The sequence below is a fragment of the Rhinoderma darwinii genome, chromosome 5 (genome assembly GCF_050947455.1).
Source record: "Rhinoderma darwinii isolate aRhiDar2 chromosome 5, aRhiDar2.hap1, whole genome shotgun sequence".
Classification (NCBI taxonomy): Eukaryota; Metazoa; Chordata; class Amphibia; order Anura; family Rhinodermatidae; genus Rhinoderma; species Rhinoderma darwinii.
Genome location: NC_134691.1, coordinates 322,823,339 through 322,849,886, shown reverse-complemented (window position 1 = coordinate 322,849,886; position 26,548 = coordinate 322,823,339). Strand labels below are relative to the sequence as shown.

General features: G+C 44.1%; 1 protein-coding gene across 2 annotated transcripts in view; it reads left to right on the top strand.

Annotated features, from left to right (window-relative positions):
* Positions 1 to 24,553, top strand: part of STAM (signal transducing adaptor molecule) — a 30,830-nt gene extending 6,277 nt beyond the window's left edge. Inside the window, exons 3-14 of one of the 2 annotated variants that reach the window (XM_075827594.1) lie at positions 382 to 457; positions 2,057 to 2,152; positions 4,082 to 4,228; positions 5,485 to 5,575; positions 9,361 to 9,547; positions 12,637 to 12,731; positions 14,653 to 14,741; positions 18,079 to 18,166; positions 19,720 to 19,774; positions 20,357 to 20,510; positions 20,623 to 20,795; positions 23,018 to 24,553. In XM_075827594.1, coding sequence (XP_075683709.1) covers positions 382 to 457; positions 2,057 to 2,152; positions 4,082 to 4,228; positions 5,485 to 5,575; positions 9,361 to 9,547; positions 12,637 to 12,731; positions 14,653 to 14,741; positions 18,079 to 18,166; positions 19,720 to 19,774; positions 20,357 to 20,510; positions 20,623 to 20,795; positions 23,018 to 23,228 — 1,462 coding nt within the window. In that variant the 3' untranslated portion in view covers positions 23,229 to 24,553. Of the gene's footprint in view, positions 1 to 381; positions 458 to 2,056; positions 2,153 to 4,081; positions 4,229 to 5,484; positions 5,576 to 9,360; positions 9,548 to 12,636; positions 12,732 to 14,652; positions 14,742 to 18,078; positions 18,167 to 19,719; positions 19,775 to 20,356; positions 20,511 to 20,622; positions 20,801 to 23,017 lie in introns of both variants that reach the window. The other variant, XM_075827595.1, reaches the window with a different exon arrangement.
* The last annotated feature ends 1,995 nt before the right edge of the window (positions 24,554 to 26,548 follow it).

Here is a 26,548-nt window from a genome sequence, read left to right as displayed (position 1 = left end):
CTTTTATGCCGGATGCTACATTTTGGTGAAGCCCGTGGATAGTTTCTTGTAGTCGGTATATAAGGCTCGGGCTCCATAGTGATTTATGGTTTTGCACAGCAGGTCTGTATATTGTTACTGTATTCTCCTCATAGAAGTAAGTAGCGCCTGATACCGCACGCAGCCAATATAGTCTGTATTTATGGTTGTAATTGATCCGTACTGTATTTGGGACGGGGCAATGGATGTAAATCCAGACAGAAAAACACTGAGAACAGGAAGCTTAAAAACAGAATTTGAGGTTAAATACAGACAAGACGATCCGGTTTCTGTGTCTAGGAATAAATGGATTTTGAAAAACTGAAATTGCATATAATGCAGTGACTGAATTTTTTTTTCCAGGCCTAAGGACTGTCTCCGCTCCATTATGAAGCGAGTGAACCATAAAGACCCCCACGTGGCCATGCAAGCGCTTACAGTAAGAGTTCCAACAAGCGGCGGCCGCCATCCTGCACCATTAGCAAACCGCGTGATCGAGATAAAGACTGGACACCCACGTTTTATAGCATCCTCGTCATGATAAAGGGATTTTTGGGGATATTAATTAGTAGAATAGAATTAGTCCTAATGACACTGCTTATACCGCTCAGTGATCGCTCCTTTATTGCTTACGTTCCATGTCAAGGGGATAACCATAGTGATAAACGGTGTGCTGGAGGCTGCGATCCGAGGCAGAGGAGAAACCTTCTGGGCACTGATGTCAAATCTTTTGCAGGGTAAAATTTATAGTACTGGCTTCCCCTTATGTGGAAAAGAAGCTGTTGGTCAGTCTCAAGCACCAGGTGCAACCTCTGGACCCGTTCACTTAGGCCCATGAAAATGCACCCAGTGATGTCACAGGAATAATTCTCAGTTGTATCTTATAACATTGATAATGTACACAATGATATCACACTGTGCAGGTATAATAAATATTGTGATGTCACAGTGCGGGGAGAATGCACGTGGTGGTGTCGCCATGCGGGGGTGTCGCGGTGCGGGGAGGATGCACGCGGGGGTGTCGCGGTGCGGGGAGGATGCACGCGGGGGTGTCGCGGTGCGGGGAGGATGCACGCGGGGGTGTCGCGGTGCGGGGAGGATGCACGCGGGGGTGTCGCGGTGCGGGGAGGATGCACGTGGGGGTTAACCCCTAGGGCCAGGTGCATCAGCAACCTCTGCAATCCTATAGTTTCGCCCCTGATAAGAGGTGCGCTCTAGGCCGTTGTCGGCTCATTCAGCATTTCATCACTAAAAAATTTTTATACAGCAGGTCTAAGTCGACCAGATTTAGGAAATCTTTGTCATTTAGCACAACTCCATTGTGATATCATCACTGGTTTGACATAGGACTGCAGGTAAACCTGCTACATTATCTGAACTCCAATGTGCACATGGTGTAACCTCCATGACACCTTCACCACTGCCGCACCTGCGCGTCTTCAAATGAGCTCAGAGTAGTGACCGCTCCGTTACATCAGTGACATCACGGATAGTCACACCTTGTAATCCGGCCTGGTATCTCCGCTGTGTATAATGTGCAGCGTCACGTAACATTGTATCATCAGAGGTTCATGAATAGTTTACACGGCTCTTACTCCAAAGCATCGTCCACTTTGATCAACACCTTCCTTTATGCCCTAGTAAAACATGGATGTAATAATGTGGAGTTTCCCAATCAGGACTTCTTTATATCGGACATAACGGATAGACTTCTAAAAGTAGCCCTGGCTTGCCATTAAAGGTTTTTTTTTTTTTTTATCACAAAAAAATGATGGGAGCCGGCTCCTGAAATTCCGGGCAGACACCCCCAGCCGGACATCTTCCCTGCAAGTGAAATGTAGTTTTACATGGCGGCCCCTCACATGAATAGCTGTCCATGTAATACATGCATGGCTCATGTCCACCAGATTCCGGCTCATTGAGGGGGTCCTGAGTAGGCAACCCCCACCCCCCTTTATAACGTCCATATGTCCTAATTGCATTGAGTGTACTGTACATAGTCCTTTATTTTAATTTTCTGGTCTGTATTGTGTTTCAGCTACTCGGGGCTTGTGTTTCAAACTGCGGGAAGATCTTTCACTTAGAGGTGTGCTCGAGAGACTTTGCCAGTGAGGTTAGCAGTGTTTTAAATAAGGTGAGTCCGTCCCTGTCCTCCGCTATCTGTGCGCTTGTGTATTTGAGCTTTTGTTCATCCAGTCACACAGTATATATTGTGTATGGACTCCATGTAACCCCCGTACAGCAGCTCTACAGACCCGAACACGTCTAGTGACGTACATACTCTGCAGACATCCTGCTCATACTTGCTGCGGGGGAGCTACTGATTGTTAAGACAATGGACCACATCTATTAATGGGGTTATCAAAAACAACCCCAAAAAGTACAAATCACATGTAGGCATCCTCCAATGAATAATCAACTTGAAATTTTTTTTTTATTTCATGACCTACCACTGGTTTACTTCCTGCTTTAGTCTTTCAGCGTGCGCTAAAGACTACAAATCCCAGAATGCTCTTCTTTCACATTACTGGGAGCCGAGCCATGACCATGTGACCACAGGTGCTGGCACTAATACTCTGTTCTAAAGCTCAGCTTGTCAGATGTCAGGACTAGGCTCTCATCAATGTAAAAGAAGGCCAGTCCCTAGCGCCCTTTCTCCTTCATGTCGGCTCGTCGCTGATTAGTCACGTGACCGCGAGGGGCTGGCAATTGTAATCCGTAATGGAGCAGTCACAGTTCCCGCCCCTTTCGATCACATGCTTGATGACGCACCGACACAAACTGGAGCAGGAGGCAGCACCCAATCACGTGGGGCTGTGTCGGAGCGTCATCGAGTTACAGGAAACTACAGCACTGCCGGCACCGCATTACTGGGTTCGGCGAAGCCTATTGGTAAGTGATATCTTTACAGATAATATCAAGAATCATCACCATTTTCGGTCTCTGATGACCCCCTTAATGTAGTATACACCAGCTTTCAGCCAAAAAAGCGGCAACGGTGATGTGTAACAAATTTGGGACTTATTTTTGTCGCTTACTAAATTTTGTAAGTGATGAAAAAGTGGGCTTGGTCTCCAATCCGTGGTAGTTTCAGCCTGATTCGTCACAGGAGTCCCCGGCAGAGAGTCCACGCTACTTGTCACATACAGCTTTTTATTCAGTGACCAGACAAATATGCAACATTATGTATAGTTTGGCTGCACTAAGTATTCATACCAGCAGCAGAAACGCTTAAAGGGGTTTTCCAGTCCTAAGAAATTGGTGGCCTACCCTCGGGATTGGCCATCAATACCTGATCGGTGGGAGTCCAACTCTCGAAACCCCCGCCAATCAGCTGTTTTGAAGGAGCCGCGACGCTCATACGAGCGCTGCTTCCCCTTAATTTTAAACTGCTCATACTGTGAACCGCTGCTACAAGCATGTCGACGATTTACAGTATGAGCAGTTTGAAATGAAGGGGAAGCAGCGCTGGCACGAGTGCCGCGGCTCCTTCAAGACAGCTGATCAACGGGGGTGCCGGGAGTCTGACCCCGACCAATCACATATTAATGGCTTATCCTGAGGATAACCCATCAATTTCTTAGGACTGAAAGACCCCTTTAAGACTCCAATGATTGGGGAAGGAGTGGCGACAGGCAGCTGGTCACCCAACCTTACGATGCAAGTTTGGTTAGGCAGCTGAAAGTATTCATTGGCATGGATTGAAGACCCAGGAACACCAGCTGTATATATGCATTCCTTAAAGGGATAGAAAAAGCTTTCTGTCCTGCTTGTCAGGGAAGGAGAAATAACATGGCAGTATAGCTAAGAACACTCCTCAGCTTGTTAGGATTGGAAAGTAAGAAGGGACTATATTGTCAGCTGCCAGCAGGGTAAGGAGAGAGATTCTGCTAAGAGCCCCTCCCCCAAGCAGCACAGATTAGCAGCAGCATCGGGGGAGCATGGAAGCAAAAGATGAACGACTTTTGGTATGAAAATGATTTATGGCATAACTTTTATGAACAGTTAATTTTTTATAACTTTTATCAAGAGTATGAGAAACAAGATAACATTTTTATTACAGGGACACCCAAAAGTCTGTGAGAAGTTAAAAGCGCTGATGGTAGAATGGGCGGACGATTTCAAGAATGACCCACAACTTAGTCTCATTTCTGCTATGATAAAGAATCTCAAGGAACAAGGGGTGACCTTCCCTGCCGTCGGGTCACAGGTATGAGACATATAATTATTATGTTTGAAAGGGATCTGTTGCGGGAATGTGCTGTCCTATTTATGGGCGACATATTATAATGACCGGTCTGATGAGATATTATACTAAAATACACAAATGGATATTGGACCAATTGGATTGGGGTAAGAATACAGCGGACTCCTGGTGAGGGTGAGGGGGCTACACGCTCCTGATTATACCGGACTTGTGGGAATATATTCACAATGTGTAAATCCATAGCAAAACCTGTTACAAAATCTACGTGCTAATTGCATTAGGCCCCATGCACATGTCCGTGCCCGTAATCACAGCCTGCGATTACGGGCCCGGCTGGCGGCCGCGGACAGCCACTCGCACTTTCTGCCAGTGCTCCCTTACAAAGTATGGGAGCACAGTCCGTAAGAAGCAAAAAAACGGACATGTTCCATAATTTGCGGTACGCTTCTACGGCCCGGACGCCTTCCCGCAAATATCTGTCGTCAATAAGGGTGAATGGGTCCATAATTTTGGACCGTGATTACGGTCCGCAATTACAGACTATTTTTATGGTCGTGTGTATGGGGTCTTACTTGCATTTATATTCATGCTCATTGGACCTTTAAAGGGATTGTCTAGTATTTAAAAAAAAAAAAAAAAAAAAAAAATACTTTCTTTTCGGGGAACAGCGCCACTCTACTCCATAGGCTGTATCTGGTATTGCAGTTTTTTTTTCTTGTCTTACCCTGGACAGCTACTTTAAATAGAGACACATCTTTTGATGACAAATTCACATTAAAGACCCTTTTGGCATTCAGTACTTTCCTCTCTTGCATTAATACTCGATTGTTTGTCCCGTGTGGAGTTGTTAGACATTCAGTTGGATCTTCGCTTTATCTGTTATCAAATCTGTCTAGTTATGCTGCAGTTCAGGAGTGGGGGGTGTATCTCGGACATGTTCAGGTCTGTTCCATGACATGGCAAGTTGACATTTGTTAGTTGTGGTCCCAGCATATTGCAACTTCATGGTTGTGGTCCCAGACAACCCAAAGCGATGGTGGTGTTTGCCACTATTCCAGCAACGTTGCGACCTGCCGATGTTCCCATCTCTATACTGCCACTGTGACCCTAGCCTGAGCGCCGGTGGTGATGCCTGATGTCCACAGTGGGATTGTATGCCATGTAAGTGGCAGGTAATGTGTCATGCTGTGCAATGGTTGTCACGTGTCTCTGTTTTTATTTAGCTTTGAATGATTTACTTATCTTCATATATTTTCCAGGCAGCAGAACAAGCTAAAGCGAGCCCGGCGTTGGTCACCAAAGACCCCGGTACCGTGGCTATCAAGAAAGAGGAGGAAGATCTTGCTAAAGGCAAGTTAAATCTGTAGCTGTGGTCCTACATTGGCATGCGATATTACTATGTGATGTCATTACCTGGAGCGAACAGTCCTCATCTATCCGGTGTACAGGGTATAAATGTTTAAAGTGTATCTCTGCTTTTAGTGAAAAACTATGATGGTGCTGGAGGAGTGTGCACTATAAAAGTTTTGCTGAATTACTTGTATTCACTATCTGGCGTCCAGCAGCAGCATAGACTGTAAAGTCAGCGTTGTTGGCTGCTCATAACTCTTCAGTGGGAGACGGAGCTTCCCGCTCGTCTCCATGGCTCCCGTATCCAGAACCTATAGCTCTAATGGCTGTTCTAGATACGCGAGCCATGGACTCCAGGATAAATCTGGTAATGAATTGGTACTTTGCTTTTTATCTCTGCATTGCTAGGTAGATTTACCCTTGATGAGAGTTTGCCACCAGACAGGCACCCTCTTAAAGTATATCTAACTTTTCAGGGGAGGAACATGAGGAACAACACTATTACTGGCCATTATATGACTTGTATTCTGCATTGTTTAGCAGTTTTCCCCTCTGCAGGCGAAATGTCTAATTCTCAGTTGTCCCAGAGCTGGTGGGCGGAGCCTAACTGCTATCATGTCTTCTATACACTGCACACCTAGAAGATGAGTCCATCTCTTATATATATATATATATATATATATATATATATACATACATATTTACACTGCAGCAGTATGGAGGAGATCATACAGCAGTGTAGCTAAGAATGGGTTGACATATACCTTACTGGAAGTTGCAGCATGTCTGTTTGTGTCCTTCTCACTCTGCTCCCCCCCTTCCCTCTCCATAGACTTGTTTGGTCTCTCTCTCTATCTCTATCTCTATCTCTATCTATCTCTGTTCAGTACAATGGTCCTGCATCTCTTTTATACAATCCTCCTCATCTATATTGATTATTTTGGACCGCTCTTCCTATAAATGTAGCATTCTTTTTTTACTCGTTATTTCTTGTTATTCACGATCAAAAGCCACTTTCCTGTAAACTGAACCTCCCATTATAGTGTCCATAAATAACTGAGCCTTACAACTCTGATAACCTATAGATAGATCGCCCTCAAAATATGCGCTGCTTCCTGCCCATACCAGGTATTGCGGCGCCTTCTTGTCCGGGGCTTTGATTTGAGATCTGCTTTATCTGATCAACGCTCCGTCCTGACAGCAATGCTTCATTTATTACAAAAGGCCATAGCAGCCGACTGACTGTCACTTGTGCTTTATTAAAACACACTCGACATTAAAGGGGTTCTCTCTCCCATGGTGAAGTATATAGATATTCTTTATTTAAAGAGACAGTTCACCTTTACAACCCCTTTTATTTTAGATGCATTTGGAAAAAAAATAAAAGAATGAAACCACTTTGCATATTTGTAACTTATTCATTGAACAGAACCTACCGTTTTGTGTCTACAGCTCCTGTGCAGACCTTCGTGTATTCATAAATGCAGACTCCAAACAAACTGTATTTTGTCCCCTACTTCTTTCTAACCTACGTCTAGTAGTCGGTCAATATAGAGATCTTCACTGAATCTGCTAAACAGGCTCTTGGTCCAGTGCAGATAGAGAAATATCTGGCAGGGCTTAATAGGAGAAAGTTGATAGATCCAGAGCTTATATATAAAATATAAATCTTACTGTTCTAGGGTTTGATAGGAGACTGTCCGAAACATAAAATACTGCAATATATACAAAAAGTAAAAAAAAAAAAAGAGTCAAATAAAGTATTTTTTATTTATGTACAACAAATACACTTTTCCCATTTTTCCCTCTAAAGGATTGTAAAAAAAATAAAAAAATGATTAAACATAATTGGTATCGCCGTGTCCGTAAAAGTCAGAACTATTACAATATAACATTATTTTACCCAAACTGAACACCATAAAAAAAATGAAACCACCAGAATTGCTGTTTTTTGGTCACTTCATTGCCCACAAAAAATGGAATAAAAAGTGATCAAAAAGTCACGTGCCCCAAAATACCTATAAAAACGACAGCTCACCCCACAGAAATAAGCCCTCGCCACTCAATCAATGAAAAAATAAAAGTTATGTCTCAGAATATGGCACAAAATAAATTTTATTTTTAATTTAATTTTTATATATTTAAGATGATATAAATTTGGTATCGCAGTTATCGTATTGACCCGCAGAATAAAGTTAACACGTCGTTTTAATTGCACGGTGAACGCCGTATAAACGAAGCCCAAACAACAATGGAGGACTCAGATTTATTACCATTGCACCCGGACCGACCAGAGTAAGAGCTGCAAGTTTCTATCAGCTCTGACTCTTAGATGGGGGTCCTGAGTGGGCAATATAGAGATTTGTCTAATGATCTTGTCATAGTTACTGGCTGGGGTATCCACTGTGTCAAGAGGGAAGGAGGTTTCACCATCTGCAGAGAAGGGGGTTCTTTACTGTAAGAGCAGTGAGGCACCGTATGTTGTGGGTGATTCTTTTAAGCGGGTCTGTCCTACTACGCTCTCCTGTTTAAGTTCAGCATAGTACAGGGACAGGTCCGCTCTACTATTAGCCCAACGGCACAAAAATAATATTGTGCCGTTTGGCCAATCGAGCCTAACAAAGGAAAAGGTAGACATCCAGACACATTTTAAATTAATCATAAGTCCGCTGTATCCATGAAGGGAGCGCTTCCCCCGCCTCTCTCATCAGTGATTGATGGCTGCTGTGTATACATATATATACAGGTGAGAGGGGTGTAGAGGGGGAGCGCTCCATTCATGAATAATTTTAAAGGGGCTTTCCAGCCAATAAAAATTGATGGCCTATCCTCAAAATAGGCCATCGATAGCTGATTGGTCGGGGTCCGACTCGCAGGACCCCTGCTGATCAGCGGTTTTGAAGGGGGTGAGGCGCTCGTATGAGCGCTGCTTCCCGTTCGTGTCCTCTTGCTCACTGTAAATCGTCGACACGTAGTGGCGATTCACAGGTATTGAAGTCCTTTTTTCCCATTCACTTCAATGGGAGAAAATGGCTGCAATACCTGTCAATTGCCGCCACGTGTGTCAAACACTCGCCGTGAGCAAGAGGAAATGAAGGGGAAGCAGCGCTCGTACAAGCGCCTCACCCCCTTCAAAACCGCTGATCAGCAGGGGTCCTGGGAGTCGGTTCATGGTGTATCCTCAGGATAGGCCATCAATTCTTACTAGCTGGATGTCTGCTGTTATCTGTACAGGATGGACGTGGTTATAGTCCGGTTGAAAAAGGAAATGAGTCCAGTAATCTCTTTGAAGGACTTCATCCTCATCATCATCCTCTCCATTATAAAATTTGGATTATAGAGAACAATAATTGGGTTCTGGCTGCTCAGCAAATACAATGAGATTCTCACAATCCCTCTTCAAAAATCCTTTAGGAGGTCAAGTCTTTTCTTTGCAGGACTGCTGGAGTCCTCCAATACACGGGCGCCTGTTGATCTCCGTGGACGCTGTGTAATGATTCATTTTCCCTTCTGTGAGAACTTATGAAGCAATTACTTTTCTAGCCTATGTGTATACGTACGATAAGCCGTGCGCGGTACAGGGACAGCTCTGTGTCTATATGTAATACGGTTTATGGATGTGGTAATATAGGAGATAATTTTTGATGCACCGATGGCTTCAACCAAGAAATAACCCCATCCCTGCACCAAAAGGGGACACTGGAGGAAGTACAGTGCGGAGAGATTGTCTATAGCGGCGGTGAGGGCCGAGATCTCACTATATCTCTCCTATTATTATGTTGTAGCAATTGAATTATCACTGAAAGAACAGAAACAACCGGGCGCTGTGTCCAGTCTATACCCGAGCACAAGCTACCTGTCCAATCACAAGCCTGAAGGCCGCAAGGTGCAGGCCATCTACGACTTTGAAGCTGCGGAGGATAATGAGCTGACCTTTAAAGCTGGTGAAATAGTCGCTGTGCTGGACGACAGGTGGGTCCGCGGCGCTTTGTATTTAGGAGATAAATTTATACGGTAGAAATTTCAGAGACTGATATAATACATGGGAGAGATGACACTCACTGGAGAACAAGTCCCGAATAGAAATACATGATTCACAAAAAGATCAGAAGTGTCCCCCCCCCCCCCCTCTCGTGTTATTGCTTTGTAAATGATCCCTTTCCTTATGGTGTGCGTCTTTGGATGTATCTTGAATCCTCCTTCTCTGTAGCCTTCTCTGGGGTGCTGAGGAGACCGGAGAGGAGGACTCCAGTTCCACGCGCTGCATAAGAAAGGAGATCATTAACAAAGTGCTGACAGTGAAGTCCGGAAACAACGGTGCACGGCTGCAGACCCCACAGTTTGACCGTGCAGACTGCAGGGGGTATTTTTAAAACCTATGTCTTGGGGCTTGTGCCCCTGATCTTTTAAGTCTTTAGCACCACCCCCGGCTGCTGGTGCTGCATCGATGGCTCATTTAACAGACCCAGTGATGCAGCGGAAAGTTAGACGGACCGCGGCCATTGGCAGTAAAGAGAAGTTAGGGGGTGGGAGGGCTGAACTTTTGCACCAGGGCCAATGAGACTTTAGTGACGGTCCTGATCATATTCAGCATGGATCCTGTAAAAATGGAAACCATGACAGCAGTGTGAACAGAGCCTAACTTCCCTCTATTTACACGTATGGGAATGTGTCCTAAAGTAACCCTTAATGTGTTTTCGGCTTAAAAAAAAAATCAGGCGTGGATCAAAAAAGACAAGTAAAGCATTCCTTTATACATCTCATCCCGTTATAGTCCATTTCTGGTTATGGCATTAAACAAAACAAAAACTGCTCCAATCTGCACGGTGTGAACTTGGCCTTAAAATCTTCACGTAAGCGTTTTTTTTTTTTTGGTCCCTAAAGCTCTTGTATTTATGAGACATTACAATAGGAGCTTTGCAGCGAGGCTTCCATCTTGAATACATTGAAGATTGTGGCGCACATGCAGTATTGACTCTGCAAAACGAGGAGTAAACTGTAAGGTCACTTCCAGATGTGGCAGAATCGGTGTCGATTCTGCAACGAAAATTTTCGTAAATTCTCGGCATTAAAACAACATCCACAGGTAGTGGAGAAAACCTGCACAAAAAAAGGAGCATGTGCAGAGAAAGTCCGCTACGTGTGGACCTACCCGGACAACCGCCCATGAATTGATCAACCAAGCTTCAATTAATCTATAAAGAAACTGACGGGAGGTGATCCGTTATTTGTCGTTCTACAATATGTAACTGGAGACATCCCATACAGTGCACTCTGCGTCAGCCGTCGTACAGAGGGATCTGCTATTTGTGCTGCCCTCGCTCGTCCAGATTACAAGGTCCTCCTATTCAGGAAGTCTATAGTGTACAGACGTTCCTCAGGATGAGCGGTTCCTTCTAGAAGGTTACATAGAAGCAGCTCCTGAAGTCGCGGATATGAATAGTCGCCATTTTTCTTAGAGATTAGATGCTCGTCCAATCATAACTGCTGTGACCTGGTATCTACGATCATCAGTGATATCTGTTCACATTAGTATGGCAAGATATACATCCTTGTAAGTACAGCACATATGATTGCCTAAGGCCTTGTTCACACCGTGCAGATTTGGTTCAGGTTGCGCGTGCATTTTTTTTTACGCTAATACTAGAATTGGATGCAGTAGTTGAGATACTTTAACAGGGTTATCCCGGAAGTGAAGATGTTTCATTAGGGGATGGAAATTTATTAAATAAACCAAAAAAACAAAACTTATCCTTGCCCCCGACAATCCATCGCTGTCGCTCCGTCGGCAGTCCTGGTGTTTATTTTCATGCAGCCAATCGGAGGGCTCAGCGGGGTTCTCTGGTGACGCATCAGATTTGCCAGAAATACAACCTATGGCCGCTGAGCCCTTTGATTGGCTGCAGCGGTCACATGCTACAATCATGTAAACCAGGACTGCCGCCAGAGGGACAGCGCTGGATCGCCAGGGGCGAGGATAGGTCGGTATTGCTTTTTTAAATTTATTTCACTTGCTGCCCCTAAGAAGAAAAAATTCACTTCCCGGATAAGCCCTATAAGGCCTTCCCTTATATATTCTGTTTACGTTCTGTTCCTGCATTTGCCTTAAATAATACATGCAAAATCTGCATCAAATCTGCAATGTGTGAGCGAGGCCGAATAGGTAGGCGCAGCCTTTAAGTCACAGAAATATTATTCACTCGTTGGATGTTCTCTTGAACGTTGTCCCGGACTCCTTAACGGAGACCTACGAGAAGAAATTAAAGTAAGACCTTTTTTAAATGTGTTAAAAATGTGAAAACGATGGTCATTTGTCATTCTTATACGAAGATATGATTGCTTCAATTTACAGGCCGAAAGTCTGAGGCTGCACTACTGAGAGAGTGTAATGACCACATCGCACCTTTTCTGATCTCTATTAGGTGCAGTGTTTTTCCATAGAGATCTTGCGTGGATCCAAACATCAGTATCCATATATGGGAACATCATTGTATTTAGGCTCTGTTCACACTTGCGCCATGGTTTCCATTTATAATGGAAGAAAACCAGGCATTGCCGAATCCGTCGTGCAACGATCCCCCTGACTTTCTATGGGGTTTTTACTGGAAAAATGGCGCTGCCTGCAGCGCTATTCTTCCCGTCAAATCTGAGGATATTGCTGGAGGAGGCTCCAGAAGGAACCTCAGACGGCAGTGTGAACGGAGCCTTATTTATTTAGACTCAAAAGCCCACATTTACGAAGACTGGTGGATCTTTCTCCGGTCTAAGTATAGTTGATCGTTGAAGTGGTCTACTTATTAAAAGGCGCTCATGTCTGAAAATGAAATCTACGTCTACTATACGCAATGGTTTAGAACCGTCCTCAGAAATGTTAGTAATAAGAGTAGTGGGAATTAAGAACAGGGAAAGCCTAAACCCATCATCCTTAATGTGATGAGCGGCGCTGCAGGGGAGTTATAATATATACAGGTCGTTCTATCCATAGATACAGCTGTACTCGGCGGGCCTGATGACCGCGGTGCACAGCCCGACCGTATATAACACATTCACATTTATTTCAGTGACCCCAACTGGTGGAAAGGAGAGACGAGTGAAGGCATTGGATTATTTCCCTCAAATTTTGTCACCGCAGACCTGACTGCGGAGCCGGAGATGAGTGAGTAGTTTATAATCTATTCCATATCTGGTTTAGAGATAGATGCACTTAATCCATTCATAGATGTTGGTGAGGGTCTTCTCTCGGGGTCCGACTTGTTCTATAGTCTTTATTAGGACGTTAGTTTAGAGGACGGACCCCTCTCCTGACATGTCTGTTTAGAAAATACTTGTATTCCCTATAAAAGAACATTTGTGATCATCTTTTCTTAGAACCCTGCATTCTCGTTCCTGTGTTATGCCTCCTGGAAATGTATGAAAAAATTGACAACTGGGCATTATCATTCCCCTTGGGGTGTGTTTCACTCTGTCCAATTAGTGTTGACCCTGTCCGACTGTAGGGTCACACCATTTATTCATATATTTCCAGGAGGAATAACAGAGGATCGGCACAATTCCATGGAAACATGCTCCAGAATTATTATTTCATGGGGAAGAATTTACTAAAGACAGACATGTCAGGAGAGTGGGATTTTTTTTTAAAATATACAGGACGACTGATTCCATGCCGTGTGAGAGTCGACTACGCTATTGATTCCGCCAAAAAAACGGAAACCTTATGGAACGGAGACAAGTGGAAACCATTTGCAAACGGAAGCATTACCATTGAAATCAATGGTAATGCAAATGGAAAGCTATGGCTCTTTATATATGATGTATGAATTCTGTGGCTTTCCACAATGATGACGTTCAGAGACGGTCCAGACCAGTGCTCCTCTGCCAGTTTCTCTCCAGCTTGTGTCATGGCATGCTAGGTGTTGTGGTTCAGCAGCAGCTGGAATGCCACAGGTTGAGGACCACTGGTCTAGCACATACAGGCACAACATGTCCCCATGCCGGGGAGACCGTCTACACCAATCTAAGTAAAGGCGGTATTTGGAGTGATTTACGTACACTTTAATAAAAAGGCATAAAATCTCGATTCGCACCAAAGTTTGTCATTTTCAATTCGTTTACTTAAAAATTGCGCCAAAACATGTCTCCTTTTCTAATTTGACAAGTGATGAGAAAAGTCGCGAGTTTTACCCTAAATTTGTTGCACGGCTTGTAAAGAACCGGCGTAAACTATCTACTAAATGCGGGACACGGTCTATTCTATATCATTTCCTATTAGTAAAAATTGAAGAAATCTACCAGATCAAAATGTAAAAGCAGTTTTTTTTGTTTTTTTAAATGGAATTGGTAATTTTTTATATTTGACTTCTATGCTCCTATAAGATCGCTTGAGGTTTAGAGGCCCAAAGTCTGAGGCTGCACTACTGAGACGTCAGGTGCAGTGTTAGGGTATGTTAACACGGCCTATTTGGCCCGAAAAATCGGAAGCAGAACGCCTCCAAACATCCGCCCATTGATTTCAATGGGAAAAACTGCGTTCTGTTCCGACGGGCCATTTTTTTTACGCGGCTGTTGCAAAAAACTTCTTTGGATGTTTTTGGAGCCGTTTTTCATTGACTTTTGAAAATCGCAAGTGGCTTTAAAAACCCTTGAAAACAGCTCAGTATTTTCAGACGTTTTAGAGTTTGTGTGTGAACATACCCGTATCATGGAGACCTTGTGTAGCACCAAATCTATCCATGTCCCAACATCTAATTCCGGTTGGATGTAGATATTGATGCGTATGGTGATTTAGATCATCTACGGTTATCATCGACCTAAAAGTAAGCGTCCATTCATTGTACCCGGTCCGTCAATAGAGAGTCCTTTGATTTCTCCGGGGGCTTGATATGAGGAATCAGAGTGACCTGTATGTATATTGTGGGGCGATGGGCGCAGTATCCATGACAGATCTTCCATCCCAGTTTCATATTGGAGAGCAGGATAGATCTGAGCATAGATTGAGGACCCGTTTTCCCACGCTTGTCTTCTTCTTGTCACTGTTTGATGTAATTTTTTTTGATATGTTGAGGATTTTTTTTTTCCAGTGAAAACTGAGAAGAAAACCGTCCAATTTAGTGATGAAGTCCAAGTGGAGACAATAGAACCAGAGCCAGAACCAGCGTATATCGATGAGGTAAACGGCTGTGCGGTGGTATCTGGCACATAGTATACAAAGCACAAGGTGATAATATAAAGAGATGGGAAGTGGTGGAAGTTGTAGTGTAGTAAGTGATGGTATATTGCTGTAATATGTCATCACTAAGGCCCCATGCACACGACCGTACAAATCGTCCGCAATTACAGACCCATTCACTTCTATTGTCCACAGACACCTTCCCGTTTATTTACAGGAAGGTTTCTGGGCCGTAGAAAGCCGCCGCAAAAGAGAGGACATGTCTGCTCTTTTGCTTTTTATGGACTGTGCTCCCGTACTTTGTATGGGAGCACTGGCTGAAAATGCGGGTGGCTGTCCGAGGCCGGCTGTGCCCGCAATCACGAGCAGTGATTACAGGCACGGCCATGTTCATGAGGTCTTACTGATTGCCGGGACCTCAAAACTGCTGACCACGTAATATAGAGGAGGGCATTTTAAACCTACCCTTTTTCACAGTCGTGCAAGTTGCATGACCGAGAAGACGTTCTTTAATTCCCCACCCCCTGCACACCGATCGCAAGTGCCTCCCTATGCATGGAGTTGCTGCCCTAGCGGTCTCCTCATTGACCACTAGAGACCTCACTCAGAAAGAGCAGAAAGTGGCACTTGCGTCCGTCGCTCCGGAGAAATCAAACGTATGTTTTTTGGTCATGCAACTTGAAAAAAAAGGTAAGTTGCGCTTCTCCTCAGATATATTGCTCTGTCAGCAGTTTTGGAGCATCAAAATATGTCATCACTTACTGTCTGCCGGGACCCTCACTGTTCTTCAGAATAATGGGGCTGCAGCACTAGTTAAAGGACTTGTACCAGAAGGGACAATTCTCACCTGTCCACAGGATAGGTGATTGTCTGATTGCTGGAACCCCAACCAATTGCAAAAAAGGGGGTCCCGAACCCGCCCCTGTTTCTCCTCACTGAAACCCCCGCAGTGAGGAGGAGCTTGAATAGAGTGGTCGGAGTGCGTGCATTTGCCACTGCAATGTCCATGCGGCTGATGTAATTAGCCGAGCGCTGCACTCTGCTGTTTGTCAGTCCCATGGACATTAAATAGAGCGACAGCGCAGATGCTTGAAAGCCACTCCATTCAGTCGAGCAGTGAGGAGGAACAGGGGCTTCATCAGCCCCAATCCTGTGATCGGTGGGGCTCCCAGCAATCCGACACGTATCACCTATACTATAGATGGGTGATGATTGTCGATGCGGATACAACCCCTTTAAGCACAGCAGCTCTACACAGCCCCTTCTTTCTCCAGATCGGTGGGGATCCCTGAGGTCCGACCCCACAGATTATAATATCATGGCATATCCTAGACATATGTCATAGTATTATAAGATCATTTACATCGTCGTCCAGTTCCCAAGTTAATGTGAAAACTTCATTCTGCACAATTTTAAACTGCACGACACACCCCAATACATCTAAAGTAGTTTACTCAATCAATAGTGATACACAAAAGTAAAGATCAAAATGTGATCGAGGATAAAATCCTAAACAAAACGGGATAAGCGATAATAGATCTGACCGCAGCAAGATGTAAATGAAGCCAAAATACTCTGCTTGTTAAAGAGGAACTCTCGCCTCTCCTGACATCTCTATTTTAGTAAATAATTGAATTCGCCGTGAAATAACAAGTCTCGGCGATCATTTCATAGAACTCTGCCTTGTGCCGTTCCTCTGTTATTCTTCCTGGAATGTATGAATAAATTGACAACTTGTTACGTAGGCTCTGTTATACAGTCTGACATTGTCCAATTAGTGCTGACCATATTGGACTGTTGAGAGACAGGGACATATCCACAGCATATATGTCATAAATGTCAGATAGATTCGGCCCCCACCTCTGTGACCCGCACCTATCTCTAGAATGGGGCCCCCTAAACCCCGTTCTAGCTTTTTGTTCTCACGCTGCCTCCCGGCCACTTACTGATTACATGGTCAGGACATGGTCGGCAGTTACAGAAGCAGCTCAGCTACGCTGTTTCCGTAACTCCCATAGAGCTGAATAGTAGATCAGTAAGTGGCCAGAAGTCAGCGTGAGCACAAAAAGGTAGCACAGGGATTAGGGGACCCCGTTCTAGAGATAGGTGTGGCTCCCAGAGGTGGGACCCCATCTATCTGATATTTATGACATATCCTGTGGCTATGCCATAAATGTCTCTCATGGGAAAACCCCTTTAACCCCTTCCCGACATTTGACGTATCCATACGCCAAAGTCGGGTAGGGGAAGTATGGAGCGGGCTCACGCAGTGAACCCACTCCATACGATGACGTGTCGGCTGTATGTTACAGCCGACACTTCACAGTAACTAGCGGCATCGCGCTCGAGCGCAATCCCGCTAGTTTAACTCGTTAAATGCTGCGGTCAATACTGACCGCAGCATTTAAATCGTCAGAAAGAGGGGGGCGACCCCCTCTAACAGCTCATCATGCCCCCCGCAGCACAATCGCGGGGGGGCGATGTTTGCTATGGCTGCCTGGGGGCTTAATGAACGCCCCCAGGTCCGCCATCTTTGTACACCTATTAAGCCTTGCCTCCGGCAGGGCTTGATAGGTGCCTGTCAGAATCACGATATATTGCAATACATTAGTATTGCAGTATATCGTACAAGCGATCGAACGATCGCTGGTTGAAGTCCCCTAGGGGGACTAATAAAAAAAGTAACAATGAATTAAAGTTTTTTTTATTGATTTATGTAAAAAAAAATGTAAAGTTAAAAAAAAACAAACACCTTTTCCCATTTTCCCCCTAGAGCATAGTAAAAAAATAAAAAAAATAAACATAATTGGTATCGCCGCGTCCGTAAAAGTCTGAACTATTACAATATGCCATTATTGAACCCGCACGGTGAACTCCGTAAAAAAAATTATACGGCAAAATAAATGGTGCTACGAAAAACTACAACTCGTCCCACAAAAATAAAGCCCTCATAATACTATATCGACGAAAAAAGAAAGACGTTATGGCTTCTGGAATGTGGGAAGGAAAAAACGAAAATGAAAATCTGAAAGTTGTTTACGACGGGAAGGGGTTAAGCGTATAATGGTTTCTCCACAATTCCTCCTACTTAGATCCTCTGTATAATGGGCACATCCAGATATCTGCTGACGTGAAGAGATCGTACACAAAAATGTCACTTATCCCCTAGAACGCAGCTCCATTAATGATGGGATATCATTGGTTAACATGGTGATTCTATGAATTACTCTGAAGTGGGATACAACCGGCACAAATGGATGCGATATTCAAGTGTCCGTATACTTTTGGCCGTCCATATTTGGGTTCAGCTTTGCTGATTTGCATTTTCTTGTCATAGGATAAAATGGATCAGTTGCTACAGATGCTCCAGAGGGCAGATCCCACCGATGGTTTACCAGATCCAGCAGATGTAATTCATCTTGAAGGTGAGAGAACGAGAAATGTGTCCTAAATATTGTTGCTGGTGTTGTGATGCGGATGCGGTGGAGATATCCAGGCTCTGTTCACACAGGGTGTATATGCTGCGTCAAAAGTACACCGTGTATCCGTCCTGGAAACCGCAGGGAATCCCGCCTGAAAAACTGCATCAAATTGTGGTGCAAATTTTTGGACGGAATCTCCACTGCGGAAAACTACTGGGAAAAATAAGTTAATACTTTCCCCCCATGCGTGAGTCCGTACATTGCTCGCTCCGCTTTCCGAGGAAAGCCGAGCAGAAACAAAGCGGCACCGTGCTCCCCTGAGCGCTTCTGCCACTTTGTTTTAGCGATCGGTGGGGGTCTTAGTGCTTGGACCCCCACCGATTTAATAACTTCTGACATGTCAAAAGTTTTTTGAAAGTATAGGTAAACTTGATTTTTTTTTAAAATCTGATTTCTGGAACCCCCACTGATCGTGAGAACTGGGTGCCCGAAACCCTCCAGCTCCTCCCTGCATCCTCCGCAATGAGGAGGAGCTTGAACAGAGTGGCAGTCGAGCTTTTGCCTGCCGCTCCGTTCAATATCTATGGGACCGACTGAAACAACCAAGCACTGTACTCTGCTGTTTCCATCATTCCCATAGACTTTGACTGGAAAGGCAGCGCGCACGCTCGCCCGCCGCTCCATCCAATGTCCTCACGGCAGTCGAGCATGAGGATGAAGTGGAGGTTCAGGACCCGCGTTCTGGCGATCGGTGGGGTTCCAGTGGTGGTACTCCCCCAGCAATAAGACCGTTATCACCGATCCTGCAGATAGATGATAATTGTCCATTCTTGGAAAACTCCTTTAAGGTTAATAAAGTCACATTATAAACATGCAGCCAAATCCCTCTAATCTTTAAAATGTCTCACGTTTTGCCATTAGAATCCCATGTATTCATCCGATTTTCATGTGTCTGATTTTGCAAATTGCAAAAAATCTTAACATTGGATTGTCCTGTTAATCTAGTTGAAGACTCTTCCCATACTTTCTAGTATCGTGGCTAGCGTAGCGTAAGTGAGTTTGCGATACGTTGCTGTGGAGCCCTGTCCGAGTTATACTAATACCAGGGGAGACCGATACTAAGCAGCTACCGATCGTGTCAAACAGATCCTCTGGGGTCGCAGCAAGTTATAGTGCTGCTGATTGGCTGAGAAGGATCATGTGGTGCTGTCTCTGATTCCAAAGTTCTACGTTCAATAAATAAAAAAAGATAGGACTTTGACATCTATTTTTTTATTCTGCGCTTCACTCCCATCATGCATTAGGGTGGAGCACACAATCTAAGTTTTTCTTTCTTCTAACTATTGTCCTTGGAAACTAAAATTGTGACCCTGTCGACTACAATACTGCCCCCTACAGACAAGATTGATACTTGAATCCTGTATGCGCGGACGAGCACTTTACAATATGGTGGATTCAAATTTGAGTCTGAAGGACGTGGATATGAAATTCTGATTCATTTATTTTGTTATAATAAAAGATTTTACTACCTTTTGCTCTTTGTGCTTATTTGGCAGCTGCTTGTCATCAGATGGGGCCAATGATTGATGAAAAGCTCGAAGATATTGACAGGTTGGTGTTGTGTGTGCGTAAGGCCTTATTCACACGCCGTGCTCTGTCTGTGAGATACGGACTGTATGTCAGCCGCATTTCCCGGACCGAGCACCGTTCAGGGAGCCGAACTCCTAGCATCGTAGTCATCCAAGACGCTGCGAGTCACTGCCTTCTCATGATTACAGTGTGGGACAGTAGTCCCGCGGGGACTCCTAGCATCATACATAACTATGGTGTTAGGAGTCCGGCACCCTGAACTGTGTTTGGTCTGGGAAACGCAGCCGACATACGAGTTACAAACACGGCCGTGTGAACCCACCCTTAGGCTGTCCATGCTGCTGTAGCGCCTCTTGCTGGATTCTGCAGCGGCACATGATATTATTGGCTTCCTATTGTCATGGGGGTTTGATTCCAGGGAGACCCGATCTGTGACATCCCTGCATTCGCCTTTAGATGACTGATGATATCAATACCCTGGACGTTAAAATGACGGCCCACTATTACTACACAGATTACATAGCAGGCGCACATCTGGTTTGAGTGGTTAAAATGCGCCAAATCTGTTTAACAATATTGTGACTGACCTTCGTTGTTTTGCAGGAAACACTCTGAACTTTCGGAATTAAATGTCAAAGTCATGGAAGCGCTCTCCTTATACACAAAGTTAGTGAACGAAGACCCAATGTATTCCATGTATGCAAAGATGCAGAACCAGCAGTACTACATGCCACCAGCAGGGGCCCCTCCACAGCAGGTACTGGGGATCGTGTTTGTGTTGATATTGCTGATCCTGCCGGAAGGGACTTGTCAGCGTCTTACAATGCTTTTTGTTTTTCATTGGTTTTATTTCCCGGTCTATGTTTTAGACATATCAAGGACAACATCCGAACGCCACATATCTTGTTAGCGGAAACACGCAGATGGGCCCCATACAGTCTTACCCAGTTCCTCCAGAACAGCTTCCGTCTCTAAGTCAGACAGCCGCGCCGCTTCCTACAGCCTCGGAGCTTCCCGGACAGTCACCTCAAGCTTCCTATAAGTAACGTGAATATTATTTTGTTCTTTATGATCTCCGTCCCTTCCTCAGTGCAGCTTATTTCACATACACAAGGGGAGAACACGAGGGGTTGTCCGGCACAGCCGGGGAGACGACAACTTGTGAGACCTTTTCATGTAATACAATACATTTCCTTTTAATCCGGCAGCTATGAAATCGAATTGGTGCTGGATTGTTGGTCACCTTGGGTTTAATTAGTTATCACGGCTCAAGCTTCTAAAATCCTGACGTAATTTCTGTGTATTTTCCGTCGGGAATTGCGGACTGAAATTACGCAGCGGAATACAGAAGCAGCAAAGTGGGCGTTTAACAAATCTCATCCGCGCGCTGCGTAGAATTCCTGCTGTGGAAATTGGACTGATGAGTTTTTCTGATGAGAATAACATTGAGAAAAACGCAGCAAAATCTGCGCCATTTTCTGCAGCCAAAAATGCAACAAGTGGAGCAGTTTTTCCGTTACGTGTGGACAAGCCCTTACACTAGTTTTGCAGGACATCATTGCAGTAGATTTTTGATGCAGATCTCTTCATCTTTATACAAAATAATTGGATGCAAGGTGGGAATGAATTGCAGTATGATTTTTGAGTCAATGGAGGGGGCACATAAGACCACTGGCTGTCGGGCGCCATAGAGTGGCGGCAGGTTTTTGTTTTGTTTTTTTATATACCAATTTTGTGGATCCTCTTAAGATACAAACCGTTCCTGTAGGGTTTCGAGGATCAGGTATTATAGACTTCCTGTGAGAGGGGAAAAAAAAACAAGACTCGATGTTTAGACAGTGAGTGATTCAGAGGAAGCTCTAGAGAAGATCATCATCATCATCCTCATCCTCCTCCTCACAACAGACGTCCGTTACGTTATGGATATAGGGCGGAAGGAACCGAAAAATAAACCATTTAGTGTCCTTAGTCCACTCCCTGATCGATAACGTTCTCTGATTTGTTCTCCAGTTGCAGAATTTTGGTTTGTAATTTGCACAATTTTACTACCACATGGAAGAAAGTCGCAGCAGATTTCATGAGACTCCAATTTAGATCAATTCTCTACATTTTATTAGAAAACGACTTAGATGGCTATTTCTTATTACAGGATAAATCCTTTAATCCGGCATCCGTAAAGACTTGTAGGTGTCAGATTATCACATATTCTGGATTATGGGATTGTCATAGGAAAGTATATAAAAGTTGCTTGTAATAATGGAGATCATTCAGTCCCGTTACAAGACACCGCTCTGATTACTGTAACGAGCCACCTGGGGGTTCATAACAGATTTGTATCCGCTGGAAGTAAACCATGAAGGTTCCTATTGAAAGACAGCAAGCAGAGATCTTGAAAACGGAGACATTTTTACAGAAATATGTTGAGAAAGCTGTTTCATTTTTGAATATACAAAGAATAACATTTATTCCTAAAAATGAGACCACCCCCTTTAATAATGTGTTAATCGCCTAATATTTTTTTTCGTCGCTATAATACCTATTTCCTCATTACTGTTACCATCTACAAACACTAGAGGGCATCCAAGGGACTTATACGAATAATAGTCCATGTTCTTAATAAATATTCTAGTACGGGATATACAGACCTCCCGAGTTGGGCTATTGTATGTTCACATTTGATTTCTGAGTTTTGTCTCAGCCGAGTCTGTCAGTTCAGGTGTACTGACGGCTCTGCTGAGAGCTGTACCTGCGTGTCTCTGGCTCACAGCATCCACTGAATACCGATCACATCTAAGTTCATGACTTAGATGTGATCGATATTCGCTTTTCTCCCCGTGTTTGGCGCGGGTGTTCTCTCGTTTCCTCCCACACTCCAAAAAATGACTGCTACGTTGCTTGGCTTTCTATGAAATTGGCGTAATGTGCGTCTGAGACTAGATTGTGAGTCCTCCTGGGCACAAGACTGATGTGAGTAATGACGATCCTTGTAAAGCGCTGCTAAATATGTTGGCGCTAAATAGAGAACGGTAGTAAAAATTTGTTTCCAGAGACTGAAAAACCCAAAGCTTCTCACAGCTGAGGTTTTGCTGCAGTCTTAAAGCTGATACATTTTTTTCCTACATTGTTACTTTGTAACGAATTGATACAGGAGAGCGACTGGTGCGCACACGTACATTGTAACATCCTCCAGCTGTGGGTCTGAACCCGTTTGAATGGTACAAATCCGAAATAATACAATTTTCTCCCCCACCCCCTCTCTTTCAGGTCTGCAGTTGTCGGATCCGCCACAGGAAGCACGTACGCCGGTCCAACTCCAGGATATGCGCCAAATCCTACCGCTGCCGTAGACCTCTCTATTTATCAGACTGGTACAAACATGTCCCAAGTCCCAAATTATACACTACACTCTACAACACTCTCACCATCCTCGGCCAGCCAAGATCAACAGAACTACTCCCAGAAGGCTCTTCTATAAGTCCTAGAAGCCTGGACTCTATATCTTAGCTGTAGCACCTATATAATACCTGTAATGTGACCGCTCCCGTTATTGAACCTTGCCTTTTAAGTTCTCTATTTTCTTAAGCCGAGGTTTAGGTTCCACTGATCTTGATCCCATTTAACCCTTGTATAATACACTATAAGGAGAATCCTGTAGCCGCTGCTGCTTGGTTAGCAGACATTTCTGAAGTTCTGGTTGCACATATACGTGATGAGTAAATAGTGGTGTCCTGGTGTCGTCTTCATGGTGACCATACAATTGCACATAATAACCTATAGGGCCACGTGTAGCAACAGATGTTCGGGTCTTGTGAACTTTTTTTTTTGTCTTGTGCGGGAATTTGACCACCGATCGACCCTTCAGAAAATTGTGATCTTAAATCTGGTCATTGATTGCTTTTGCCTTTTTTGCTCTTGATTCTTCTTGGAAAATCGAAACGATGGTTACGTGTGAGTGGATCCGGTATCACAAGTGAAGGTCCGGGCTTTGTGTTCCCTAGTGGACGATCCTATGGCTGAGCCATGAGGTGCTGTCTTAGTTTTTTTTTAAAGGGCATTTACCCACCAATTGCCAATCCTGCGCCTCCTCTTGAATATTATTTACCGTCATTTTTTAGTTTTATCTTTTTCTAGGAAAGATGAATGGCGACTAATTTGGCTTCCATTACGGCTCCTGCGGTGATTGTCACCGGCTTCCAAGTCTACTGAACCACCACCACTGCTGCTCAAGACTTTAGAAAGCCGGGTGACGACCACTGTGGGGGCTGTTCTATAGAAGCAGATATTTTATTTGGATGTTCCTTAGTTATATCTGTTTCTGGGGTACAACCTATATGGCCACTGGATCTACACCAACCTGGATTGTCTGCAGTATTAGGAGCTGGGTGACCACTACTGTACGAGCTGTCATGGCGGCCGCATTGTTAGTCACTCCGCTTTTCAGAGAGAGATATTTTCGCTTTATTTCTTCTGGGTTGAAGGGTCTGGCCCCCGCATCACATGCCCGTACAGCTCTAAAGCCCGATTTGTCAGCCGCCCCTGGCTGCATGATAAAATAGCCACCATAATGGCACCAATAGTTATTGTCAGGAGTCTGATTAGGCGGGTGACATCTGCTGTGCTAGTAGTTATGGTGGCCATATTGGTTGTCACTCAGCATTCCCAGAATCCGATATCCCTAAGAATCCGCTGAAAAGATTTTTAGAAATGTGACGGAAGGACTGAAAAGATTCAAAAGTCATAACTAAATTTAAGCTTTAAAGCCATTGTCTGGGATTAGCATAGATATGCTTTTTTTTTTTTTACCCCCAGAAACAGCGCCACCCTGGTCAATGGGCCGTGCCTGGTATTGCAACTCCGCCTCATTCAAGTGACTGGGATGAGCTGCAACACCAGGCACGGCACATGAACAAGAGTGGTGCTGTTTCTAAAGAAAAAACTTTTTTTTTTTTTTTTACTCGTAGACAAACCCTTTAAGTTTGTCCTTACTACTATCGGTAGCGCACATTATGGTTTTCCCAATAAAACATTATAACCTTTTCTTAGGCTCTCGATATGAAGTTTTAAGCCAAAAATATTGTGTCAAATGAAATCCTTTTGGATTAGTATAGTAGAGATCAGATGTGTGTTTTTAACTCAAAAGGTATAAAAAAAACAAAAAAAAACCTCAGAAGCTGAAATGACACTAACCCTCATCTCATTGTTTTTTATTTTCTGTGATCCGTTTTTTTATGGCTACACTTGTACATAATAACACACATGTATAGAAATGTTTCGTTTAGTAAATAAGTTATTTCTTTACTCGGGTAAATTTGCTGATTTCAGTCTTTGCCTTCATCTGTTTTGTGTTTTTGTTCTGTTACCGTTAGAAATGTCTGTGCATTATAAACCTATTACACCAGTATCCTGAATAGCTTGATCAATTACCATGTTTTTTTTAATTTTATTTAAAGGGGTTGTCCAGATTTGAAGAATAGACCTAATTGCTCTCGGCACAGACGCCGCACCTTGTAATGCCCCTTTCTTGGTACCCAAGATGAGATTTCGCACAGAGAGATTCATCAAAGCTTGTGCTAAGAGACTGAAGAAGTTGTCCATATCAACCAATCGGATTCCAGCTCTCATTTTTCTGAGGCGTTTTGGAAGGTGAAAGCTGTTTTCTGATTGGTTGCAATGGGGAACCAATCCCCTTTGCACTGACTGTAAATTTTGGCTTGGACTTTGACCACTGGTGGTGAGGCCCAGGGGATAACCATGTTCTGGCTGGTGAGGCCCCGGTAGAAAATATTAAGGAGATGTAGTCTGCTCCTATTGAAGGATGTTGGCTTATTTTCTTCAGTCTTGGACAACCCCGGTAATGTCATCTCGGGTGATTTCTAGTGAAATGACGTCAGTATTAGTTACACTGCCCACCTAGTCTTTATAAGGACGATAGTTCACCTGATGTAGATTATAACGTGTTTTAATAGTCGTATTGGATTTTTTTGTTCCTCTTTTTTTATATCGGGGGAGGGGATGCCGACATGTACTTGTGAGACCAAAAAGTCAAGTCTACTTAGAGAGAAGGTCTTGTATGTTTCAGGCAATGTCCCTGTGGGATTTCGTGGCAGACTAAAATCGACAATATTTTAGTGGCTGGGATGCGACTATTTTTCCTTCCGGAGAGAATGGCGGCAGATCCGTCACTCGTACTCTGATGGGAGTCGTTTTATAGGACACTAACCCCCAACCTCTTCTGTGCATCATTCTGCCCGGCACAGGGGATGGTATATATGCTGGTCATCATTTTATGTATAGCCCCCGAACAAGATAAGGAGTTATGAACGCTTTTTAGACTTATTTTTAGACCTTCTAAGACCTAGTTTAGATAAACCCTTGCTGTTTTTTTTTTTTTTTTTTTAATACCCTTAGGGATTTCTAAATTAATAGAGCTGAAACTCCCATTTACTACCCAAAGAGGAGAGCGGCTACAAAGAGTCCCTCACTCTGGAGGACCGATCACTTCCGTGCCTCCCATTGATTTTAATGGAAAGAGTGTAATTCCTCATTCTTAGTGTGGTGGCGCTGCAGGGGAATTGAACGCTTGTTTGGTTTGCCCGCAGATTAAGGCCTGAGCTACTCGGGAGACTTTTTTATGGAACAACTGATTGATTTTAATTGTCTGATCACTGCAGTCCACAAGATTGCATGCAACTCGATGGATTCCTGAGGACTGCAGCTGAAGCTTGATAGTCCAAATCAAAGTGCGCTACAAAAAGTCTCCCTGTGGCCCAGGTTTACAGCTCGTCGGTGGGAGTT